Genomic DNA, 23605 nt, shown 5'->3' with positions numbered 1-23605 from the left:
GATCATTATTGCTTTTGTAAGCCAAAAGGTGCTCTTTGTTTAAGCTACCACTCCCAAGAGAGAACCTCTTACTTTCCTCACAATCCCTCCTCTTTCTGCAATTTCTTTCAATTCAATTTTGGATCTGTGGTAATTAAAATGGAAGGCAATATGTAAGCTGCTAAAGTGTAAAGTGACTGCAACAACGTAAGCATACAGAAGAATATTTGCAAAAATCCTGCTAAAGGAACATGAAAACATTCACTTGAAGAACTGAGGTAGGAAGCTGCTGGCACAGAGAGCAGGAGGCAAGCTTCAGAACCTTTTGTCTAAAAAAAGGCAAGCTGCATGAATTGGGGTAAAGTTTAACTATGATAAAGATAATGGATATTAAATGCTTGCACTCTCCCCATGGACAATGATGTGAAATGTTTGTGTTTTTTGACTAACTTCTTGAAGAGTGACACTGAAACTACTGTTTCATTACATTTAAAATTTTTATCTCTAATGCTGCTACCTACTCTATGAACAAACAAGATTTTCATCTGTTGGACTGAGGAGCCTGAAGGATTTAAGTAACAACAGTGAGTGCAAAATGTTATATATACAAAAGAATTTCTAATCCCCACCAACAGTACAAAGGACATCAAGACAGGAGAGAGTAACTAAGAAAGGTATAATGGAAAGAGCATAAAAAGCAGCACTCCAACTTGTTCCCACACTCAGAGAGCACAGCAACACTTTGAGTGAGCAGGAAAATTCTGAGTTCCTCAACACACGTCACACAAAATGTCAGTCCTTCCCTGAAGCACAGTTAAAAGTTCACTGTAAATGCACTTTTCAGCTAACTTCTTTAACATCTTACATTAACATTTAACATTAGCAAACTACTCATACCAAAGCTTTAATGACCATTGTTGGAAGCTGATTTAACATTGAAAACATGCCTCCCACAATGTTTCAGTTGACATTTCAAGTACTCTACAATTATAGTTTCAGTTAAATACACCCTTTGCAGTACTAGAAGCATACAGAACAACGATACCAAACCAGGAGATGTCGGGTTAGTCAAGGCATGCACTCAGGCCACTGAAAAGCAGTAAATGAAAGTGAAGGAAGTTGTATAAACATAAAGGACTTCAAAACTACTGACATGTTTGTGTGACTACTTATAAATTACAATCAATAAAAAAGCAGCATGAATCCTCTTTCATTCCACTGATGATTTTAGACCAGACATCACATAGACATTACCATAACATCTTTTCAATTATGTTCTAAAATGGTAGATCTGCATAAGTGCACATGTCCAGATTCAGAGAACCACCAGCCTTTAATCCTTGAATGGACTGAGGAAGGTGAGAGAGAACTATTATAAAAAAGGAGACTTGCAGCAAGGAGACCTTCATCCCTGCAGAAGGGATCACTCCTTCTGTCCACTCCATCAGCTGTCAAGAAAGAAATACTGCACACTCTTGAATTACTCATCAAGGTCTAAGGGATTTTTTAGCAAGGTCTAAGGGGTTTTTTGTGGGCACATGGGAAGTCCCTTTCCAATTATTTTTGAGGGAGTGGAGAAGAAATACCTTCCCATTAGAGTGGTTTTTTTATGCTAATTTTTGAGCTCTGTGATAACAGTTTAAGAAAGGGAAGCAGCTCGGCATATGACTAAAACTGGTATAATTTGTTGGTTGTGACAGAAACCTAACATCTGTCAGATAATTCAGATATCAATCTGTAACCAATTAACTCAGAAATCTGATCTGTCTTGCAGACTGTTCTCTGATTTTATCAGACTACTGACTGATAATCTTTGTCATGCTACAGTTAAGAATTAAAGTACCCAAAACCCCAACATCATCTTTTATCTAGAGGTGCAGACACGAAAGAGTAGGATTAGCTTATTTCAATAAAAATATCCCATTGCAATAATAATAGTTGCCTGAGCAGCCAGGAAAAAACTGTTTCATGAGTGATATTTCTCAAGTTCTGAAAAAGCTGCTTTATACCGTTCAACTAGTTGGGAACTCTGATAGAAAAGAAGAAAATTGTTTTCTACTATTGTTTTTCTCCTTCGTGATCACATCTGGAGTCTTCCCTTTAATTTGGGGGTTATACCTTCCCAGTAGCTGACTCCAGTATTCAATCTTTCCTCCAGGTTATAACTTTCCACTGCTTAGGAAAGACAAATAAGGCAATTTCAACATCATTGAGAGCACTGGGAACATCAGTACAAAAATATTCTTTTCCACTTGGTTGCAACAGTGAATTCCACAAGCAAAGTTGCATGCTTTGTAGTACAGTATACTGATACTTTATGTATTCCAAATCCCTTATCCTTACTAGGTAGGAGGACCAGAAACTAACTGGAGCTGCTTAAAAATACAACCAGCTTTGGATTCTATGGAAACTGCCACCACTGGGTCTCTCTCAGCCAACAAATTTCACTAGGAATAAGACAGATCTGGTTTTAGTCCCCCCACATACAAATAGGCAGTAACATTATATTTTCTAACAAAGATTGAAGCAATCCACACAAGATGACCACTGGCAACAATATGAAGCACTATGCTATTCAAATTATTAGACAGGTCTTACACAGTATTTCTAAAATACAATCATACGCCATCATATATAATGATAAGAGACTCTTACCTGGATATTATCAAATTTTAATCCAGGCATGGTGAGATTCTCTTTATCTATAAATACGGTGCTGTACTGTTGTGTAGCAACTGAAATTAGAACAGTTCTGGTTTCCTCACTAGGAAGCCAAGCATCATTCCTCCTATCTAGTTCACTCATATTTAAGGCTGTGGCAAAAGGGTCATCACTTCCAGCAAAAACAGCTTGGATTTGTGAGAATGGCTTGGGAGACTGAGTTACTTCTAGAGATGATGGAGGACCACCTGATTCAGGTCTTCCATTTCGCACAGATAAAGCAGAGTTAGATGAAGCACAAGAACCATCACCACCTTTAGAAAGAGAAGACATTTGCTCTGGAACTGAAGAGCTTGCATTGGGATTACTAACAGAAATAAAAGTGGATGTGGTAAATGAATCAAAAAAATCAGAAGCTAAAGTATTAGTATTTATGGTATCGCCAAAGAACTTGCTTAGACTAGGACTTGGTTGAACCACCTGTGGGTTAGACTTCACTGGAGTCTCAATTATACTACTAAAACTGGGAGATTTTACCATCTGAGGCTCAAAACCATCAGGTGGGAACAACTGCGGCTGAGTATTAGTGTTGTTTGCTTGGCTGAAGATGGTACACACAGGAATAGGCTCAGCCTCAGAAGCTGGTTTGCTAGTACTGGGTGATGATATCTGTTCTTTTGGTTTGCTTTCATCAATATCATTTGAATTTGTTTCAGCAGCAACATTGTTTCCCAAGCTCGGTTGCTCCTTCACTGCTTCCTGAACTGACTCTTCCTTTAAAGATGTCTGATCATCCTTTCCAATCTCAGAAATGTCTTTGGGTGTTTCTTCGTGATTTGTTTCACTCTCATTACTTAAAAACTCTTCTTTATCCCCTTCTGCTTGCGTTTTTAGGTTATTAGTTTCCATCTGTTCTACCATCTCCTGGAGACAAACAAGTTCACCTGTGTCATCTTCACTGTTGTTCGGAGAATCTGAAATAATTACACTCTCCATCATTTGTTCATTAAGCTTATCTACAAAATTACTAGAATCTTCTGATACAGTTTCATTCCCTTCAGACTCAAACTCATCTCCACCAAGGTCAATGGTTTCCTCATGAAAGAGCATTTCTTCCTGAGTTTTCTGCTGAACTATGTCTCCACTGTCATCTTCATCCACTGCGCTCTTGGCATCCTTTCCATTGCTTCCATTATGCTCCATGGTAGCTGAGGAGGGCAAAAATTCCACCAAAATAAGCTTTAATTTTTCTTACTCAGGTGCAACCTGAAACTCCTATCACACAAATAGTGAACCTTTTGCTTCAAAAATACAGTGATCTCCCTATTTTGACAGCTTTCATTTAACACCTAACACTTGTAAAAAAAAAAAAAAAAAATCTGCAAAAGGCTCTCTTTAGCCTTTTCACAAAAATATTGTGGCTGAAGAGCGAATGCCTCCCCCCAAACACAGACAAATCTATATTCGCTCTTCTGCTCGCAAGGGCCAGCTCTGTGCCCCAGCTCTGGGGGGTCAGGGCTGTCACACCACGCAGGCTGCCGGGCCCCGAGCAGCAGCGGCGCAGCCTGCGGACCGGCAGTGCCGCTTCCCACCCCGTGCAGCCCCTGCGGCCTCAGACGCCTCACGCTCCGCGGCTGCCGGGGAGCGGCCTTACCTCCGCGGGCTGACCCCGGCCCGGACAGCCCCGCCGAGGGGCTCAGCGCGGCCTCCCACACAGCCTCGGCCGGGCGCAGCCCGCGGGTGCCCCGCCGCCCTTCCCCTGGGCTGGGGCCCCAAGGCCGCCTCAGTACCCGAGCTCCCAGGGCACCCCCCCTTCCTCTCCTGCCTTCCCCTCACCTCCGCGCCGCAGCTGCCACAGCTCCGCTCCCCCTCCGCGCCTGCGCCGCGGGCCCGGGTGTGCGGCAGTGCGCATGAGTGAAGGCACATCCCGGAAGCGGTCAGCAACGGGAACTACCGAGGGACAGAAAAGCTGGCGGGAGCGGGGTGTGCCTGGGCTGTGAGGCCACGATGGAGGACGACGCGCCGGTGATTTACGGGCTGGAGTTCCAGGTGGGCGCAGGGGAGGATGGTGGAAGGCCGGCAGGAGGTCGGCAGGTGCCCCTGTCTTCGGGAAGGTGGTGGCTGCGGGATGGGACTGTGTGGTGGGGCTGGGGAGTGCCGGGGTGGGCTGTGGGGGGGTCGGCGTCCCCTCGCCTCCCTGAGCAGGTACGGGTGGCACCACGGCCCTGTGGGGGTTCTGGTACCTGCCCGTGGGGTTTGGGGTTTCTGAAGGTTGCTGAGCATGTGGCAGGAGTTGGTCCTTGATCCAAAACTTGCTGCTTCCAGGGCAGGTGTGCCGTGAAGGCTGAGGCTGTGTCCCTGATGGGCATCACAGCCCGGCCGGTCAGGGGCACCGGCCCCGCTCTGTCACCACCTCCCGTCCTTCCGTCCTCCCTGGAGAAGTCTTTGTGTCTGGTGGTAGGGAGGTGCCAGCATCCTCAGAGATTCTTACGGTTGTTTCTTCCTTTTTAAAACTCAAATCTTTGGGGAAGAGAGGGCATAAAACTGTTTCTGATAAGTTTCAAATCTTAGTTGTATGTTATAGTATAGCTCACACTTTAACTCATACTTGTTTTCTTAAACTTATAATTAAATCTCTTTTGCATAACAGAATACGTATGTCCAGTACTTGGTAAAATTCATAGCTTCATTTTAGTAGGTCTCATATAATAAGTCTTCCAGAAACTTTAGAAAGCTCACCTGTGTGTTTTCTGGGACCTCCTGTGCCCCCTGCTCCTCAAATCATCCATCTCCTACAAAGCTCTTCAGCAAAATATGAAACACATCTGTCTGTCAGGGGTGTATAAAGCAAAAGGACTAGGACTGCGTCTGTAATCAAAGGGAATTACTGTTAATACAGACCATTTAGAGAGGACAGGGAAGGAAAAGATGGTTTATGGCTAAGCTGGAAAAGGAGCATGAAGGCTGCATTTCTGAACACCATTAACTGCCAGTGTGGCTTTAAATCAAATAGAATCTCTTTGCTTTCTCAAATAGTCTCTGGTAGAGAGACTTAAATCTAAATCCCATCTGTTTTTTTTCACCTTCCATCTCTGTTATTAATTAGAAAGGTGATTATTCATTTAAGCCTGGTTTCTTCTCTGTTGTTAGACAATAATGGTGATCTTCATCATCACACCTGCTGCTTATTCCCAGGATCAAAAGCACTGTGACTGAAAACATCTCTTCAGAGGGATTTTTCAGCCTGGTTTGAATAATTTTATTGTTGCTCCTTTTTATTGTTTTGGTGTTTTGTTTTGGTTTTTTGTTATTTCCAATCATTACTTCACCTCTATGATAAGCTTATTCAAAGTTGAGATTTGAATGATAAAGTGTTATGAAGAGGGAGGGATCTTCTTGCTCCTGTTATGCATAAAAATTGTATGTCATAAAACCATGACATCCTGAAGCTACATGAGGGACTGCAGACTAGGAAGTTTCATGTGGCTCTAGCAGTCAATAGGAATGTCTTTGGGCACTGCCAGAGAAAATGTGCAGATATGCCTTTCATCTGATTCAGTGTGGTGTGGTGTAAGAACATAAAGCTGATTCCTCATAGGGTACAACCCACCAACTAACTTTAAATTATTTCTGCACTATTTCTGTTAGTTTGTGTTCGAAATATGTTTTGATGCATTGGTATAAGTAAAGTAACTTAGAATAATGAACAAATACATATTTATCTTTTATGAATCCAGTTTCCATCAAAAAAAAAAGGCTTAATATTACAGGGAAGTCTTACTTGGAAGAATCATATCACTCATAGACCTGACACATGAGAAATTAAAGATACAAATGCTGAGCCCTTACAGTCATGTATAGTTGCTTAGTGTGTAAGTCCTGTGCAAAAGTTTTTATCAGTTAAGAGTGAGGAACAGTTGTTTTTTGTTTGTTTGTTTGTTTTCTGGGGTAGAGGGGGAAGCTAAACACCTATCAGCAAAACAATATCAAAAACAGTAGTTAATTCCGTTTTCTATGTGCTTAGTTGTTTTTTTTGACCTGATTAGTATGCTCTGTTTTACTGGATAGCTGCAACTGTTTATTATATTCAGATAATGCCAAAAAATACCGTTTCCTGAAGAGAGTTTTTCAACGATTTGTTGTGTCTGTGAGCTATATGACCATTTTGTGGGCATATAAATGTGTATGAATTTTAGGGGGTGTGGGTTTTTTTTTATTTTTTTTCCCCCCCCCAACTTTCTTTGTTAAGACAATATTCCACCATAGTTGCTCTGATCATCTAACTATAGTGAAAATGAAAAAATTACAGGGGAATGGGAGATGAATGAAAAATGTGAGATCCTACTTGAATTGAGGACTGGGTGGTGTGGCTATGGGTTGGGATGATGAATAGAGGGCAACAGCAGTAATTGCAGAACATTTCAATATAAAAATGTTATCCTTCTAAAAGGAAATTTGGTAGACTCCAGTATTCTGAGTTACGAGAATGTAGTAAATGGAGTCCCAAAGGTATAGCTAAGTGCTGTTTTTTTGTCAGTAGTGTTCACCTGTATTTACTATGAAACCTGGAGTCTCTTTACCCTGTCTTGAATAGGCTCCGTTTTCAAGAATTCACAATTCTTCTTATCATATCCTTTGAGTGTTGGAATAATGATGTTTTAAATAGGTGCCCAAGCACTACTGAGTGTCTGGAAATGCTGCATTTGCCTTAGTTTAAGGCTGACTGGATGATATGTGTATCCTTGGAAATGAGCTGTGTGGAAGGGTGCTTTCCAGGACAGGTATGGGACAGGCTGCATCTCACTTGCTTGAAAGTGATCAGAAGCTTGGCAGCATCATGGGGCAGGGAGAGGGAACATGTAATTATGGAACAGGTGTTTGGCAAATGTAATGGATTTTGAGGATACTACAGTTTTGAGGATACCACTGAGCATTTCCAATATGTTACATGTGAAAGTACATAGACTTGCAAGGGAACACCATGACAAGCAGAAGGGCAGGGCAGTAGGAAGCCTGCTGACTGACTGCAGGGCCTGTACTACCCAAAAGCAACTCCGCTGCACCCTGAGATGTGGTCAGACTGAAGAAGGCTTTAAAAAATTGCACTATTTCTTTGTCAGAGTTTGTATACAGCATTGTAGTCATGTCTTGGTTCTTGTATAAGCAGTGCTTGGCTGATATTGTATTGCCAGTCAGTTGTTAACAGGTTTTATAAGTCTTAACAGAGGTTATTGATTTTTAGAACTTTTCATGACTGTTTGCAAGGGTAAGGTGAAACTTAGTTTCCCCAAAGCCAAATGTGACTTCTTAGAATAAGAACCTTAAAGCGGCGCAAAATACCAGCTGAAATAGGTTGGTCACAGGTCTCCTACAGTGTGTGTATGTGTATAAAATCAGTATGTATTGAGAATAGTTCAATCACCTGCCTTTGATGGAGTAGAAGGCAGGTATAGATTTGTTAGAAGAAAAGGGCAATGGGGACTTTTTAGGAAGATGTGTGTCACTTGTACAGTTCCTAGGGAAACCTGTGCTGCCCCTCAGGCTCAGCTCTGCTCCCAGTACAGGAGTGGAGCAGATGCAGAGTCTGTAGCTCCTATTGGCAGTGGATTTCTTCTACCTGGAAGAGCTCTTGTGGGTTGAGAATTGCCCAAACAGAAAGTAGAAATAATTTTGATGCAGCTGTAGAGGTGATGTCTGTCACGGTTTAATGCTGGCCCAGCAATTAAACTGAGTAACAATGTCTTTGAAGGTTTTATTTTAAAAATTGAATCAGTTAAAGAAAGAGCATGATAATGTCCTAGTGAAATTCCTAGTTTTGTCTCAGTCCTTTTTATTTTCTAAGATTACTTGCCCCATGAATGACAATCCTGTATATTTTAATCCAGGCTGAGTGTGTATTCTCTCTGTTTTCCTATCTGCCTCTCTCTTCAGGACCCATCTAGGGGGTACCATTTCAGTGAGGAGGACTTGTTGTGGAACTTCATTTTAACATACTGCTAGGTTTAAAATTTTACTAGGGGAGAAAAGGTAGATAAGGGGCAAAGCTCTCTTACCTAATAACTCAAAGATTTTCATAGTGGATGAAGTCTATCAGATGGAAACTGTTTTATTTAGGGCTCTCAAGCAATTAACAGGATAGTGGTAACATGTATGGTACAGAGTAATGACAATATGAAGACAGTTATGTGGACTTGAAGAAAATACTAAAGATGATTGTTACCATTATGGCTCATGACAAATGAACAGTGATAGTGTGAAAACAGGGTTTCTAAGGATGATTGTGCTATGCAAAGCTTTATGTGAGGGTTGCTTTTGTTGCTGTAAGGTTTTATAGAAGCTGTCAGCCTTTTCAATAGGGTCAGTGGTGGGAATTCTTGTGCTGTGAAAGATTTGGGGAAACCAGCTGTCTGAGAGCACTGGAGGTCACCTGGGCATGTGTGCTGCCAGCCTCTTCACTGATAGAGTCACTGCAGCTTATTACAGTCAATGTTAGAGGGTCACCTACTGTGATGGGAGAAACAAGGCTGTCCTACTTCGGTAAAGATCAAAGTGTGACTACTTGAAAATTGAAGTTATGCCAGAAGGCAAAAATAATTTGACATTAGCAGCCTGGGGATTCTCTGGGAGGATAGGGAACTTGCATTTTGCCTTCAGAATGAGGCACCAGCAAAGCCATCCCTTCCCCTCCTCAAAATAGCAGTATACTAGTTCTGGTTTTCAGCATAAGCAGATGGTCTGATAACTTTAAATTCAGGTTTGGGAACTGCAAGCCAAATACTGTGTCCTTTACAGTTTGTATCACAAGTTCACTGGTCGTTAGTACAGACTGATTGTATGGATTTCAAATTGTAGACATTGCAGAAATTCTTTTGATTGTATTAAATGTAATACATATATTAAAATGTTTGGGTCAGCGTGTGTTTTCTTGTTTGCTGATACCAAACCAGTGCAATGCATCAGCAAGACAAAATATGCATCGATGAATTACTGATCCTTTTTTTCTTTGCCTACTAATGCCCTAGATAGTAACAGTCTAATTAAAAATGTGATGGTTGGTATTTCAAAAGACATTGGAGAAGGAAAAGTTTCAAGAGAATTTACAAAGTGTGGAAATTCAGTGCATTATAATTCCATAGTGTGCTTACCATTAAGCCAACCTTCTTTATCTTTTTGTCCTTGTATTTCTCTGGATCATCTCTTGCTGTTGTCAAGAACCTGCAGGCTCTATCTTTTGTCTTGGAGGGCTTTATTATCCTGCAGGTGGTCAGAATTGTCAAGGTAAGGTGGAAGGTGCTCTTTGCACAACATCATCATCTTTGCATATGAGTGGCATCAGTTGCTCTTTTATTATCCACCAACACTGCAACCCTGTCATAGAAGGCCACCAAATCTGCCAGACACCGTTTGCCCTTAGGGAAGCCATGCTGTCTGTCACCAATCATCTCCTTATTTTCCATGCACCTTACGTAATTTCCAGTAAGATCTCCTTCATGATCTTGCTGGGCATGGAGGTGAGACTGGCTTGTAGTTCCCTGGGTTAATCTTTATTCCCTTATAAAAGATGGGGGTTATGCTTCTCCTTTTCCAGTCAGTGGGAACTCTAGCAGACTGCCTCAACTTCTCAAATATAATGGAGAAACAACTTCATCTGCCAGTTCCCTCAGGCCTCATGGTCATGTGCACCTTCAGGTTGGTGTTGAATATGTTCTGCCCTCTACTGTGGGTAGTTCTTCATTCTCCCAGTCCCTGTCTTTGTTCCTCCCACTTGGTCTACTTGAGCTCTTGGCAGTGAAGTCAGAAAAAAAGTTGAGTCCCAAGTCAGTCTCCTGTTTCTTTCCTGAGAGGGCCTGCATTTTCCCAAGTCTTCATCACTGACATACCTATAGAAAATTCTTATTGCCCTTGACATCCCTGTCCAGACTTGCTTGATAGAATTATCAGGACTTAAGTTTTCCTAACCTGATCCCTGGCTGTTTGGACAATCTCTGTGTATTCTTCCCAGCCTACCTTGTCATTGTTTCCACCCTCTTTAGCCTTCCTTTTGTGTCTGAGGCTGTCCAGGAGCTCCTTGTTCACCCATGAAGGTTCCCTGGGTTTTATGCCTGATATTGTGATATAACATATTTCAAATATTCTTTTCCAAGCTTAGAGGTATCTTTCTGAAATTAACTTAGAAACAAGTTTCCAACTGCTTGTAGTGAAACTAAATGTTCCTGAATCCAGTAAGTGGTCATCAGGTAGGTGCACTCCAGGATGGCAATAAGAAGTTACCAGTTCAACAGTTACCTGTAACCTTCTGATGTGTTGGCTTGCAGTAGAGGTTTTAGTGTCTGAAGAGATCCAGATTATTTTATGCCAAACAGGATGTGAATTGCAAAGGTTTATTTCTCTGTTTTGACAAAAAAATTGTATTGAGTAATATTATTAGGGTAACTTTTGCATGGGGAGGTAGTGGATATTCCTCACACTTACAAAAAGTGCCCTAGAGGTTTGGTTTACCACCATTTACTCAAAATTAATTACTAGTGCCAAGTAGCAATTGTGTTTTTTGTTTAAGCTATACTCCATTTCTTAATGTCTTCTCCCATGGCCCTCAACTGTTTTATTTTGCTTCTTCCAAGATTGTGTTTGGTGGAAGTTGAAGAAGCAAGGCAAAGAAGCAAGGCACTCTTGTTAACAATAATAAGATTATGAGAAAATTTTATAGATAAATAACAACTGATTTCTCTATCATTCAGAGAATTCTTATCTTTAATGGCCTGGAGTAGAAAAGAAGGGGTTTGTTTTTTAATTTTCTTCTAAACTCGGTGGTTAGCAGTGAGAAAAATAATTTGTTTTCATGTAGGCATCTTCAGTCTAAATGGTTTGAAAACTTCTTCAAGAACAGCCTCTTTCTTGGATATTTCAGCTACATTAATTAAGAATTTTTCTGTGGAGTATTTTAGTTGAGAATTAGTTTGGAAGAAATGTTCTAATATTTAATATTATCACTACTTTAATGAAGGGTAGATAGTGTGTTTAGCACCCATATGTTTCACATACCCCACAATACTAAGAAACAGCACAAAGTATGGGTTAAACAAATTAGACATAATGGGAGGGAGACTGTAGGAATGTAATGCTTAAAATGATAATTGATTCCTAAGCTTCAACATTTCTGCTGAAATTAATGGACTGTATTAAGTGGAATTTCCTGATGGTTTTCTTCTTCCCTAGGCACGAGCTTTAACACCTCAGACAGCAGAAACGGATGCAATAAGATTTTTGGTTGGGACTCAGTCTCTTAGATATGATAATCAGGTAATTTTTCTGTCAAATGTCAGTTGTAATTTTTTTTTCCTTTCTTAAAAAAAAAACAAACCACCACCAAAAAAACATATTAAAACATTGTCTGATATACTTCCTACTATCATTTCGATGCAAAGTGATAGTCAAAGACTTCTATGAGTAGAATGTAAAGAAATTGGTAAAAAATATAGGTGAATGAAGGCTGTGCATATTATCTGAAAATTAAATCAGTCTTCTAAACCACATGACTAAATCAGATTGTTTTAGTGAAGGAACTGCTATATTTTTGTTAATTTAAATCTATAGATTCTCTGGAGGCATTCCTAAACCACAGAAGAGATGCAAAGTAAAACAAAAGTCTTTAAGTCTTGATTGCCTCTAATAGGACTCCTGGTACATGCAGAGTAAACTGCATTTTTCTTTATTAATTATTGTTAATCAACTATGTCCTTTCTCATAATACATTTAAAAATAATTTAAATTAAAATTTCAGTGGCTCTGTTTTTGTTGGGCTGTTTCTTCTGTGGTTAATTGCATGGAGATTTTAATGTTTGTGACTAAATTTCAGTAAATGCCTTCATACTGAGAGAAGATGTTGAGGACAAAAGAACTAGAAAACTGTATTGCATGCAGGTGGCAAGGCTTTGGTAGTAGAGGGGCTGCAGTTGTGACTTCTGTGAGAAGAGTCCAGGGGTGCCTATGCCAGACATGAGTGGTTCTGGTGAACCCAGACAGGTTCACAGGACACAGTCAGCCTGGTGCCACCTCTCTGAACACATTTAAGAAAGGGGCAAAAATGATGGATGGAAAGAGGAGGAGGCAACAAAGACAGCAAAACATTAGAGGAAATGACAAAGGTAAGGTCAAGAAGAACAGAAGCTCTGTGGTGGAGCAGGTATCTGTTGAAGCTTGTGGAGCACCTGTGCCAAAGCAGGTGGATATGCCTGAAGGAACTGTGGGCCATCAAGACCCTGCTCTGAAGCAAAGGAAAAGAGTAAGATGGAAAGACTGTCACAGAGAAAAACACTATATACTGACCATAACCACCACTGTTCCATATCCCACTATACATATTGGAGGGTTTAAAGGAGTCTGGAGCAAAGATAAGCTGGGAAATGGGAGAGAAAAGGTGATGATTTAAAGTGTGGTTTTATTTTGGTTTTTTTTGTTTGTTTTTTGTTTTGTTTTTTTTTACCTCACTACCCAAATAAATTCTAGTTTGTCAAATTGGTTATAATTTCATTAATTTTACCAACTCAAGTCTGTTTTGCTCTCAACAGTCGATAGTAAGCAATCTTCCTGTCTTTAATTTGGTCCATGAGCTTTCTCATTCCCATTCTTCTTATTTTCTCCCCCTGTGCTCCTTGGAGGGAACAAGTGGTTAGGTGGGAATCTGGCTGTTACCCAAGGCTAACAGCAATGACAGAGGCCCCTAGAACTGATACAGTTCCCAGTGAGGTTTTGAGTTTGTTACTCAATGATAATATTGGATGAGGCTCAAGAAATAAAAAAAGCAACCCAAAAAAACCCCCAAACATTCAGAAGCATGAGGGTGGTGGAGTATTCTGTTTCTTTACATTTCAGGTAATACTTGTGAAACGAGGAACAAAAGAGGTGGCAAAAAAAAAAAAAAACCCACACTATTTTTGATTGTACTGTCTCAAATATTCTTTGGACATTGATTATCCTGTGGTTTCCTATTGTGATTTCTGTGTGCTTTTTTACTTCTTGATTTAAGTAACTAAATCCTGGTACAAAACTGTTGATGGAGAATGATTCTCACTTAGCTGATATCCAGCAGATCCTCAATAATTTAATGTTCTGATTTAGGTAAGTTATTTTGGTGTATAATATATACTTTAGAAATATTTACACATATTTCAACTTTATCAAATATGGGTTTTTTTCCAATGAATAAAATTAATAGAAATGCAGGATACTTCCTAGGGTATTAACAAATGTTTTGGGGTTGTTGGCCTTCAGCTGTGCCTCAGGCCATCCACTCCTCTCAGCTAGTTGCTAATCTTAAGTGCCCTAGGCCTTAAGTTATTATTGCTTAATTCAGCACTAGGCTCTCTTGAATTGCTTTAAAACTTTTTTAGTTACCAAACTGAACTTACGAGTTGGCTTGCAAGCTATAATGACCAGTGTCTGCTTTCACCAGGTTTTCTATGAATGCCTAAATTGCTTCATACAGGAATAAACCCCAGTGAAGAAGAAGTTACCATGCCAGCTGTAGAACTACTGTTCTTTTGTTTGTATAACACCTCTACGTGACCAGAAGAGATGGTCTGAATAAGACTGGCCAGTTCAGGGAGACAGTGTGTTACTGCAGTAAATGTTGGTTCTCCTCTGGGGACTTGGGTTGAGCTGCCAAAGGTGTCCAGTGGAAAGTTGCCCTGTGGATCAGATGGTGCCGTATGTGGGAAACTAAAGTAACTGTTAATTTTTAAACCATGACAGACCTTCACATATTTCATGCTCTTTCTCTTTTAAATACCTAATTCAGTAAATTTCAATGATCCCCTTCTTTCTGTCATGCTAAAGCCAGTTACCAGTATTTTGCTGTGCAAAATTAACAGCAGGAGTTTCACTTCTTGCTGTGAGCCTGTTGAAAATGTTTTACAGTATAGTTGTGAATATGTTGCTGTTCTTTACCTTCCACTTCTTCTGAAGTAGCTGTTTGGTTTGTCAATGGTTTGACTTGTAAGTTTGTTCAGAATGTGAAAACGTACCTGATTAGAGCAACATAGAAAGCTGAATGATGCCTTTCATTTTTTATTTAAAAAATAAAAAACCAACCATGCTCCAATAAAAGAAATGAACAAAAAAAACCCTGAGGGATGAGATTAAACTGATCTTTAATGATTAAATGACCAGGTGCTTTCTGTATACACAGAAGCTCTTGAATGGTGATACAGGGAACAGATCAGATAGGGGGATGTAAGGCAAGCCAAAATAAATTGAAACAATAGAGAAGTTTAAGTGATATTACTCTGGAGAATTTTGAAAAGCAAGCAGGCTACTCAAGAAGTTTTAAGCAAGAAGTTTGACAAGAAGGTGGTTGTGCAGTTGTTGGGGTAAATGGGTAGAATCCTGAATCCCAAATGTATTTCTAGGTTTGGGGCAAAATAATTATGAAAAGAAAATTTGCAAACCAACTGCAGAGGTGCTTTTATATGCCTTGGATGACACAGGGGAAAAACACTGCAGGTGATGAGGATTCAGCATTATATTTGAAGTTGATGGTGACAGTGTTAGAGAAAGAATTCAGTAATTAATTCACTTGACAGAATTCAGTCATGAGAATGGAATGTCACATTTTTTTTCTCTTCATTATTCATCCAACTTTGCCAGTGATTTTTTAATGATCATACAGTTCTCTAAAACTTGTGGGTCTTCTGAAATTTATTTGTTTACTATTGAGCCGAGTGAAGATAGTCCCATGATTAAAATTGCTTGTGTATGTTGTTTCAGGCTAGAGTCTATTTCATTTTTTTCTATTTCTGAGGCAACTATAGCAAAACAACTAAAATGGGGAAGAAAAAATCAGAGTAACATAGACCTATTGAAAAAGGCAGAAAAAACCAAGAAGCTTGCAGTGAACAAAAATAAAAACTGTAAACAGCAAGCCTAGCTGTATGTCTTTTAAAAGTCAAACATTTGTCCTCATCCTTCAGTTCAACACTTCATTTTTCCATATAGTATAAAAAGTATTACAGATTTATGTATTAATACAGATAATGTGATTGCTCAAGTGAAATCTCAGAGTTTGTCAATTGTATTTACATACTACTTATATTTTGAGTTAAAGTCCTTTCTCTCTGTTCCCTGTTTTTTTTTGGTTTTTTTTTATTAGTATGTTTGGATTTGATGGTTTGGATGTAGAATTGATGGAGACATTTAGACTAAAGATTGCAAGGTTGTTATGTCTGTTTATTGTTCTAAGTGTTCAATCGCCATACATGTAGCCTATTTACTATTGGCCATAAAAAGGAAAAATCACCTCAAGCTTTAAGTTACGAAATTGAGAAGAATAAACATATTACCTCAAAAACAGGGAAATTGCTTGTGTTTTTCTAGAAAAAGAGTATCCTGCATGAAGCCAATGATAGACTAAATTGTTAGTATAACAATTAATTAAAGTAGATATTGGTTATAAAATTCTCATTAAATTGTTCTGTGCAGTCATTGTGTATAATTAAGACCCACAGGAAAACCTTTGAAACACTAATGTTCTCTTTTATTGTATTTGCAGATACACATCATAGACTTTGATGATGAAAATAACATTATAAACAAAAATGTTCTCCTTCATCAAGTGGGTGAAATTTGGCACATTAGTACCAGTCCTGCAGATAAAGGTGTACTAGCGACCTGCTATAATAAAAGTAAGTCCTTTCTAACCATGCTGAGCTTGTTCAAGTGTTTTTGATATTTTTGAGTATTCAAGGATTGACCACCTAGTATTATGATTTAACCCCAGCTGGTGACTAAACACCATGCAGCTGCTCTCTCACTTCTCCTGATGGAATGTGGGAGAGACTCAGAAGAGTAAAAGTGAGAAAATTTGTGGCTTGAGATAAAGACAATAGATAAAGAAATAGGTAAAGCATAATCCACACATACAAGGAATTTACTCAGTATTTGCCACCCACCAGCAGGCAGGTGTTCAGCCATCTCCAGGAAGGCAGGGCTCTGTCACACGTACATAACAGCCACATTTCTTTTCTCAGCTTTCCTTCTTTTCTCAGCTTTCCTTCTTTTCTCAGCTTTCCTTCTTTTCTCAGCTTTCCTTCTTTTCTCAGTTTTTATTGCTAAACATGATGTCATCTGATATGGAATATCCCTTTGGTAAGTTGGGTCATCTGTCCTAGTTGTGTCCCCTCCCAACTTTTTGTTTGAGGAGCAAAGAAGGCCCTGGCTCTGTATAAATTCTGCTCAGCAGAAAGGATATTTTTTCATTAGCAACAGTTTTCAACACAAATGGGAAGCATACCTGTGCAGGAGCTACTATAAAGAAAGTTAATTCTATCTCAGCCAAACCCAGGATTACTAGCTATGTGTAAACACTTCAAATTAGAGTAGTCAACACATTTTTCAAAAAAAATCTGTACCTTTACCTTTACCTATTCCTGCATCTCTGGACAGCTGTAGAGATATAAATTCCTGCTGTTCAACCTTGTGTCTGTGCTAGAGAGAAGGTTCCAGGATTACTTGGTTCTCCGAATTCTTTTGGATTGAAATAAGTGCTAAGATTTTATTTTCTTTCACAGTTTTTATGTGAGTCTTTTAAGGACAATTATAGAAGATATGTAGAGTAAGAAAGAGCATTTTCAATTTTTTAAACTGAAAATTATTGTGGATGTGTTGACTAAGAGGACTGAGGTGGTATTGGACTTTTTTATTTTGATGATTTTTTTTACTCTCTTGTTTATTTGCTGGACGTAACTTCCTCAGATTGCTAGTGGAGAAAATGAGAAAGCAGTAATCAGACCTGAAGTTCTAGTTATTTTAGTAATTTTCTGGCTAGTTTCAGTCTTAATTTATTCTATTTGTACCTATTTCTAAGATCAAGTATTGTTCTAGAAAGTATGGTGAGAATGAGTAATTTTATCCTTTCCCAAAAAGGCCTATATTTAAGTTTTGTGTTCCTTATAGCATGCTATAGCTCTATGCCTATTGTAAATTCTCTTGGGAGAGAATGTACTGGAATTGCTAGGATTGAGCTTCTATCTGAACACTAAATTTCTGTGAGATTACTTGTGTCTATTACTGGATTTATTAATTCATATGCATGTTTTCTACTCTAGCTTCTTTGTGTTCTAGATTTAGTTTACCTAGTTTCTAAACATTAAACGTTATTGTTTGCACTTCATACATCTTCATTTAGAATCATCAGCCATAAAATTTTTGCAGAAACCTGATTCTGCATTCCTGGTATCTGATTCCTGGTAATTATTGATGAATGTAAATAGCAACGTATTGAAAAGAATGTTATTACTAAAACACAGGGTTTTAGTAATAAGGAATATTGATTTTTTAGCAAACAACTTTTTTCAAGTAGTAGTGCAACCAAATAAAGCAGTCAAAACCTTCATAAAGCATTTGTTTTGGTTTTTTAAAAATCCTCTGAACTGTTTTCCTCATTAAATACCAGGCAAATGGGATGATGGGGTCTGAAAGAGTTGTAGGTATTGTGACCACCTTTTGTGTCTGAGCCCAGTATTTCTGGCAAATCTTGGCTGTTGTTGGAACTGGGAGATTGAGGAAATGTGATTTCTTTCCTTTATTGGAACATATTTTTAAAAGTTGCTTGAAAAAGTGACAAAATGTGGCATTGAAGAAAGTGGAATAATTTTGTATTTCATAGCTAATTGAAGTAAAGTTTCTCTGTGTGTTTGAGAAAGATGCTGATACAATTATGTTGGAAGCTTTTACTGATTGAGAGAGGCCTTTCATCAATGTAACAGGGCTCTTAATCAAAAATTGAAAAATACAGTTGGATAGGGAAGTTCACATTTGTGTTAATTTTTTTTGTTTTTTCTTTAGAGAAGGCATTTTAGCTTCTTCTAACCCTGATGACATTGGATTTTACAGATATGAAGCTTTTTTCATGTATGTGGATATGTATGTTTATGTGTGTGTGTGTGTGTGTGCCTTTACCCTTAAAAGTTAGAGGCAAAAAGAGGTAGAATTTAAAATTTAGATTATTATTAATATTGATAGATTTCCTGAAGAGTAAAGTAATGTGAAAAAGGGGAACATAATAACTAGACTTTCGTGTCAATGAAAATTTATTTTCCTTGTTGCTCACTAGACTTTATTAAGAGTCAACTTCTGATAAATTCTGGGTTTTTTTCTCACAAGTGGCTGAAAAACTTGCAAGTGACCACAGTTCAGTCATCCTTTTGAAATGAACTTTTATTTTTGAGGAAAAATGTCAGGAGTGTGAAATACAGCTATTTCAACAATCGGAGGCTGATTCTCCACTCTTATTTTTGGCAGGCAAGTCAAATAATGGTTACTGCCTTTTTATATGAAGCCTGCTGGACTGTTTACTGGCATAGTGATTCTGCAATCTCTAAATTTTTGTGCTTTCAAGAAAAGTAACTTCCCTAAAAAGTAAAATTATCTGCCATAGAGAATTCTGAATTTTTGCCAAATATGTAGTTTGGGAACTATGTTCTCTAAACAAAGTATAAAGTTGATTTAAAAGTTGCTCTTTATTCTTTTGCTGAAGGTATTTTACAAAGGCATTGTTATACAAGTCAATTTTTAAAGGGAAAAAAAAATCCTTTGCTTCAGTTAAAACCCAGGAAAACTTATTTTCTGATAGTATTAACTGTTAATTATTAATATGTATAATTAACTGTTTATTTATATGTATTAACTGTTTCGATTCCTAATTTTGACGTTGCATAAAATAATAAAGCCTTGTCTTCTCTTTCTGAATGGTGATACTGTCTAGAATTACACTGGTTGCAATAGCATTGGAACAAATACATCTTTGGATATTAAACAGCAATTCTGTATTCTAGGCTATTTTGTCTGAACATAGACAAAACTGTGCAGCTGGCTCTCCACTCCTCCCCCCACACATAAAAAACCTTGATATATAAATATTGTGTAATCACAGAAGGAAAACTTCCTCTACTCAGCTCCTGTCTCAATTATGGTGATCCTTCCTCCCACCAGTGATAGATATATCACTTAGAAGATTTTATACTACTACTTCTGATGTTACAGGAAGGTGATTTTATTCTCAACTGATAGGCTTACTGGTGTTTTGTGCAGCTTGCCTAACTTTGAGCAAAGATCAGAAATCTGCTAAGCTGGAGGCATAGTATTCACCTGTACTACACAATTGTAATGTCCCCTGTGATACTGGATGCAACAAATGTTTTTAACACCATTTCTGTGTAATTTGTGTTGCTAATAAACAAAATGTGTAGTTGGCAGATCTATTAATTGATCAGAGGTGATGTTGGCTTTCTGCTTTTTGGTATTTGCCATCTTTGACATCAAAATTGTCTCATATTCAAATGGTAGACTGAATGCAGCCAAAGCATGAAAACATTTAAGTCACTTTAGTAACAGTTAACATTTTGTAAGTTTAATTATGTATGTGTGTTTTAAGAAATAAATATGATTTCCTAGAATTTTTAAACAACCTAACAGTGGTGGAGAAGGAGATACCAGCATAACAACCTGTGAACCTAGTGCCTTTCTTATGTTTTAAAACATAATCGGATCCTTCAGATCTACATTTGAAAGTAAGTAAAAATCCTTGGCGCATGAGCTACTTATTTCAGGCAGTCATTGTACTGGGTGGTAACTTTTTTGCAGGTGTGCTTGACAGCTTTTTGGTACTGTGAGCATTGTAAGAATGAGAAATGTTGTGGTTTATCCCAGGTTCCATAACTGAAGTGAGAAAGTTGAATAAAAATGTGAGAGAAGCTAGCTCTAAAAGAGAGGAAAAAAATGGTTAAAAAATTAATATAGTGGAGATGGGGCAAGAAGGCCCTGTAAAATTCATAATTGAGATATCTAGATGAATTTATGCATTGTTAGTTTTGTGGCACATTAATGCATTATTTTCCCCCCTCTATTGCGGCAAGTCAAAATGAAGGAACTGAAACAATTTTAAGAATTAAAGTATGGAGTGTGTTTTCTTCTTGAACAAGATAAGATTGCTACTGACAGCTTTAAAGTAGGGGAGAGATGAATTTGGTAGTCTAGCTTTAGAAGTTAAATTAGATTGCTGAAGTTCAGTATGTTACAGATTAATCTGGGAAAAAAAAAAGCTAAAAAGGATGGCGTGTTGAGAGAGGTACAGAGGGGTTTGGGTTATGATAATGGTGTCAATAAGCTGGAGTTCTATGGTTGCATTTTAATTGTTTAGTGCTTAATCTCTGAAAAGTTACCTACAATTGTTTTCTTCTGATATTTATTACTATCTTAAATTTATGTTCAACAAAGCAGAATAATTTGCTTCACAGTGGGCTTGGGTATAAAAAGGAGAATGCTATATTTGTTGGAAAATCCCTGTTGGTACAGTTTTAAGAACTTTACACTTTCCTTCTTTGTTACTGTTCTGACTAGCCTGTAGTCAACTGACTACAAGTTTTTACTTTCTTTAAAATGTGACAGGAGTGACACTTCTAAGTATGTGAATAAGAAAGGTAACAAAGTAATTAAGAAGATACTAGATATCTAGTATTCTAGTATCTAGTTTTAAAAGAAAAACTATTTTAAATAGTAGAAAAGTATAAGGGTAGGGTGAGGGTCAAGAATACCCCCTCCAAATAATGATGTAAACCAATAAGATTAATGATACACTGAATATAATAATTTTAAAAATGAAGTGAAAATAAAATAAAGGCAGAGTACTTCCTAAGGATTTAGAAAGTCTCATTTGTTAGTGGGAGCTACTTAAGAAACAGTATGTAAGAACTACCTTTAACTTTTCTTTCCCAATGGAACAGTGCCAACACCAATGACTGTACCAGTGTTGTGACTCCTGTAGCAACAATAAGAAATCCTATGCAGAGCAGCATAGATGAGTGTCACAGTTCAACACTGGGTGGGCAATTAAACAAATGGCAGGTTTATAGACAGGTCTCTAATCCCTTTTTGAACTTGTTCAGACATCCCTCTGATATGAAATTCTGTAACATCAATTTTTAGTCTGCTACTTAGTGGCCAAACTCCCCACCATTTCTTATCTTGGGCGATTTCAGTGGGTGCCACACAGTTCTAAGACTGCAAAATGTGGCCTGTAATAGTGTTGTGGGATTTTTTTTTTTCTGTAAATTTAGGTCATGCTCTTCCCAAGATATTAACCTTCCAAATGAAATGGTCCCAGTCTGTTAGTCTTTATTTATGTTGCCCTTCTCCAACTTTGCTATGTTCTTCTTTAAATGCAAACACCAGAATTGCATTCCCCTTGTGAGATAAGGACATACCAAGCTTTTATGGGGCTGTAAAATGATCCGTTCTATTTTATTCTCAGTGCCCTTTGTAAGGATGGCCAGTGTTTTGCTGTCTTCTGTAGCTACTGCTGTGCATTAGGTCAAGAGAACAGTCAGTCATGACACAAAGTGCTTTTTTCTGAGTTATAACTACTGGTTCTGAGTACAGCATCATGTGGATTCACGAGTGAAACATCTCCCTTATGAGGAGAGGCTGAGGAAGCTGGGTCTCTTTAGCTGAGAAACTAAGAGAAGACTGAGGGGTGACCTTGTTAATGTTTGCAAATATGTAAAGGGTGAGTGTCAGGAGGATGGAGCCAGGCTCCTCTCAGTGATGACCAATGATAGGACAAGGGGTAATGGATGCAAGTTGGAGCATGGGAGGTTCTGTGTAAACCTAAGTAAACATTTTTTCACTGTGAGAGTGACAGAACACTGGAACAGGCTTCCCAGTGAGGTTGTGGAGTCTCCTTCTCTGGAGACATTCAGAACCCCTCTGGACAAGTTCCTGTGTGACCTACACTAGGTGGTCCTGCTCTGGCAGGAGAGATGGACTTCATGATCTCATGAGGTCCCTTCCAACCCCTAACATTCTGTGATTTCTGTAATCATGTTGGGATGGTTCAAATTATTTTTCTCTACATGTATTATCTGACTTTTCTATACAGAGAAGCTCATTTTTCACTTTTTGACCATCAAGTTTTCTGGTGTCCTTCATGGCATGGAAACTGTGAATTTGTGTAAGACTAGGAGTTGACACTAATAACACTATTTGGGGAATGCCTCTTTTGTTTTTACCTTTAGCCTTTCAGATAAATCCTAGTTTTAAATCTGTGGGATAAAGCTAGATTAATTCCTCTCACTGGGAAGAAGAAAAACAAAACTTAAAAGCAAAATTTCCATTATGCTTAAAAATATTGAGGGTATTTTTTTAAGCCAGATTGCTACTATGGCAATAAAATTCTATGTGCAAAGTGAGTGATGATAGAAAGAAGCACTCTTAAAGTTGGTTAAAAACCTTTCCCAGACCATTTTAAAATTATGTCTTTGAAAAATAATTTTCTTTGTTTAGCAAGTTTTCTTGCTTCCCTTAAGAATTACATTTCTCGTTCAAATCAGTTAAAATATGTGTGGAAACCAATTTATTTGCCCCGTGCAAATGTGGTTTTCAGCTCTTACAGAAAGTTGTTCTGCCCCTCCATTATTTGTAGGGATATAAAAAGCCACCAGAGGGCAAAAGAAAGTGCAGATAGAGAAGGCTGTACTGTGCAACTTTACACATGTAGGCTGACATGTATGCAAGCACTTCTTGCTTTTTTGTTTTCTTTTTCCAAACGAGAGGGGTGCCACTGTGCAGTAGTTATGAAAACTTCCTATAAATAGCTTAGGTATGTAGAACCATAACATACATATATAGAGACACTGAACTTCTGTTTAATTTTTAATGTTTTAAAATAATGGATGTTAAATGCCAACTTTATTTTCCTTTTCGTAAATCTGCTATGAATTATGGCTGCCTGGTGCATTGCACTTATCCAACAGTAAACTTATGTATTAAAAAAACTTCCTGCAGAGAAAATTCATCAGTAAGGGTATTGGAAATAATGCTGCTGGTGATGCTCTCAGCTGCTTAGTATTGAAGACAGCAGGTGACACTGGGTTGACTTTCCTCTGCTGCTCTGAAAACACTTCATGTAGGGAAA

At 38.3% G+C, this 23605-nt stretch overlaps 2 protein-coding genes across 2 annotated transcripts in view; one reads left to right on the top strand and one right to left on the bottom strand.

Moving 5' to 3' along the window:
• TRAPPC12 (trafficking protein particle complex 12) overlaps positions 1-4326 on the bottom strand; it is a 48662-nt gene extending 44336 nt beyond the window's left edge. The window contains 2 exon segments of the mRNA XM_030447610.1: positions 2635-3848; positions 4295-4326. Coding sequence (XP_030303470.1) covers positions 2635-3843 — 1209 coding nt within the window. The 5' untranslated portion in view covers positions 3844-3848; positions 4295-4326.
• A 217-nt stretch (positions 4327-4543) lies between these two features.
• Positions 4544-23605, top strand: part of EIPR1 (EARP complex and GARP complex interacting protein 1) — a 62789-nt gene continuing 43727 nt past the window's right edge. Inside the window, exons 1-3 of the mRNA XM_030447611.1 lie at positions 4544-4689; positions 11857-11940; positions 16187-16319. Of these exons, the coding sequence (XP_030303471.1) occupies positions 4648-4689; positions 11857-11940; positions 16187-16319 (259 nt within the window). The 5' untranslated portion in view covers positions 4544-4647. The remainder of the gene's footprint in view (positions 4690-11856; positions 11941-16186; positions 16320-23605) is intronic.

Source organism: Calypte anna, chromosome 3 (genome assembly GCF_003957555.1).
Source record: "Calypte anna isolate BGI_N300 chromosome 3, bCalAnn1_v1.p, whole genome shotgun sequence".
Lineage (NCBI taxonomy): Eukaryota > Metazoa > Chordata > Aves > Apodiformes > Trochilidae > Calypte > Calypte anna.
Note: the sequence above shows the minus strand (reverse complement) of the source record. Positions and strands in the feature narration are given on the sequence as shown.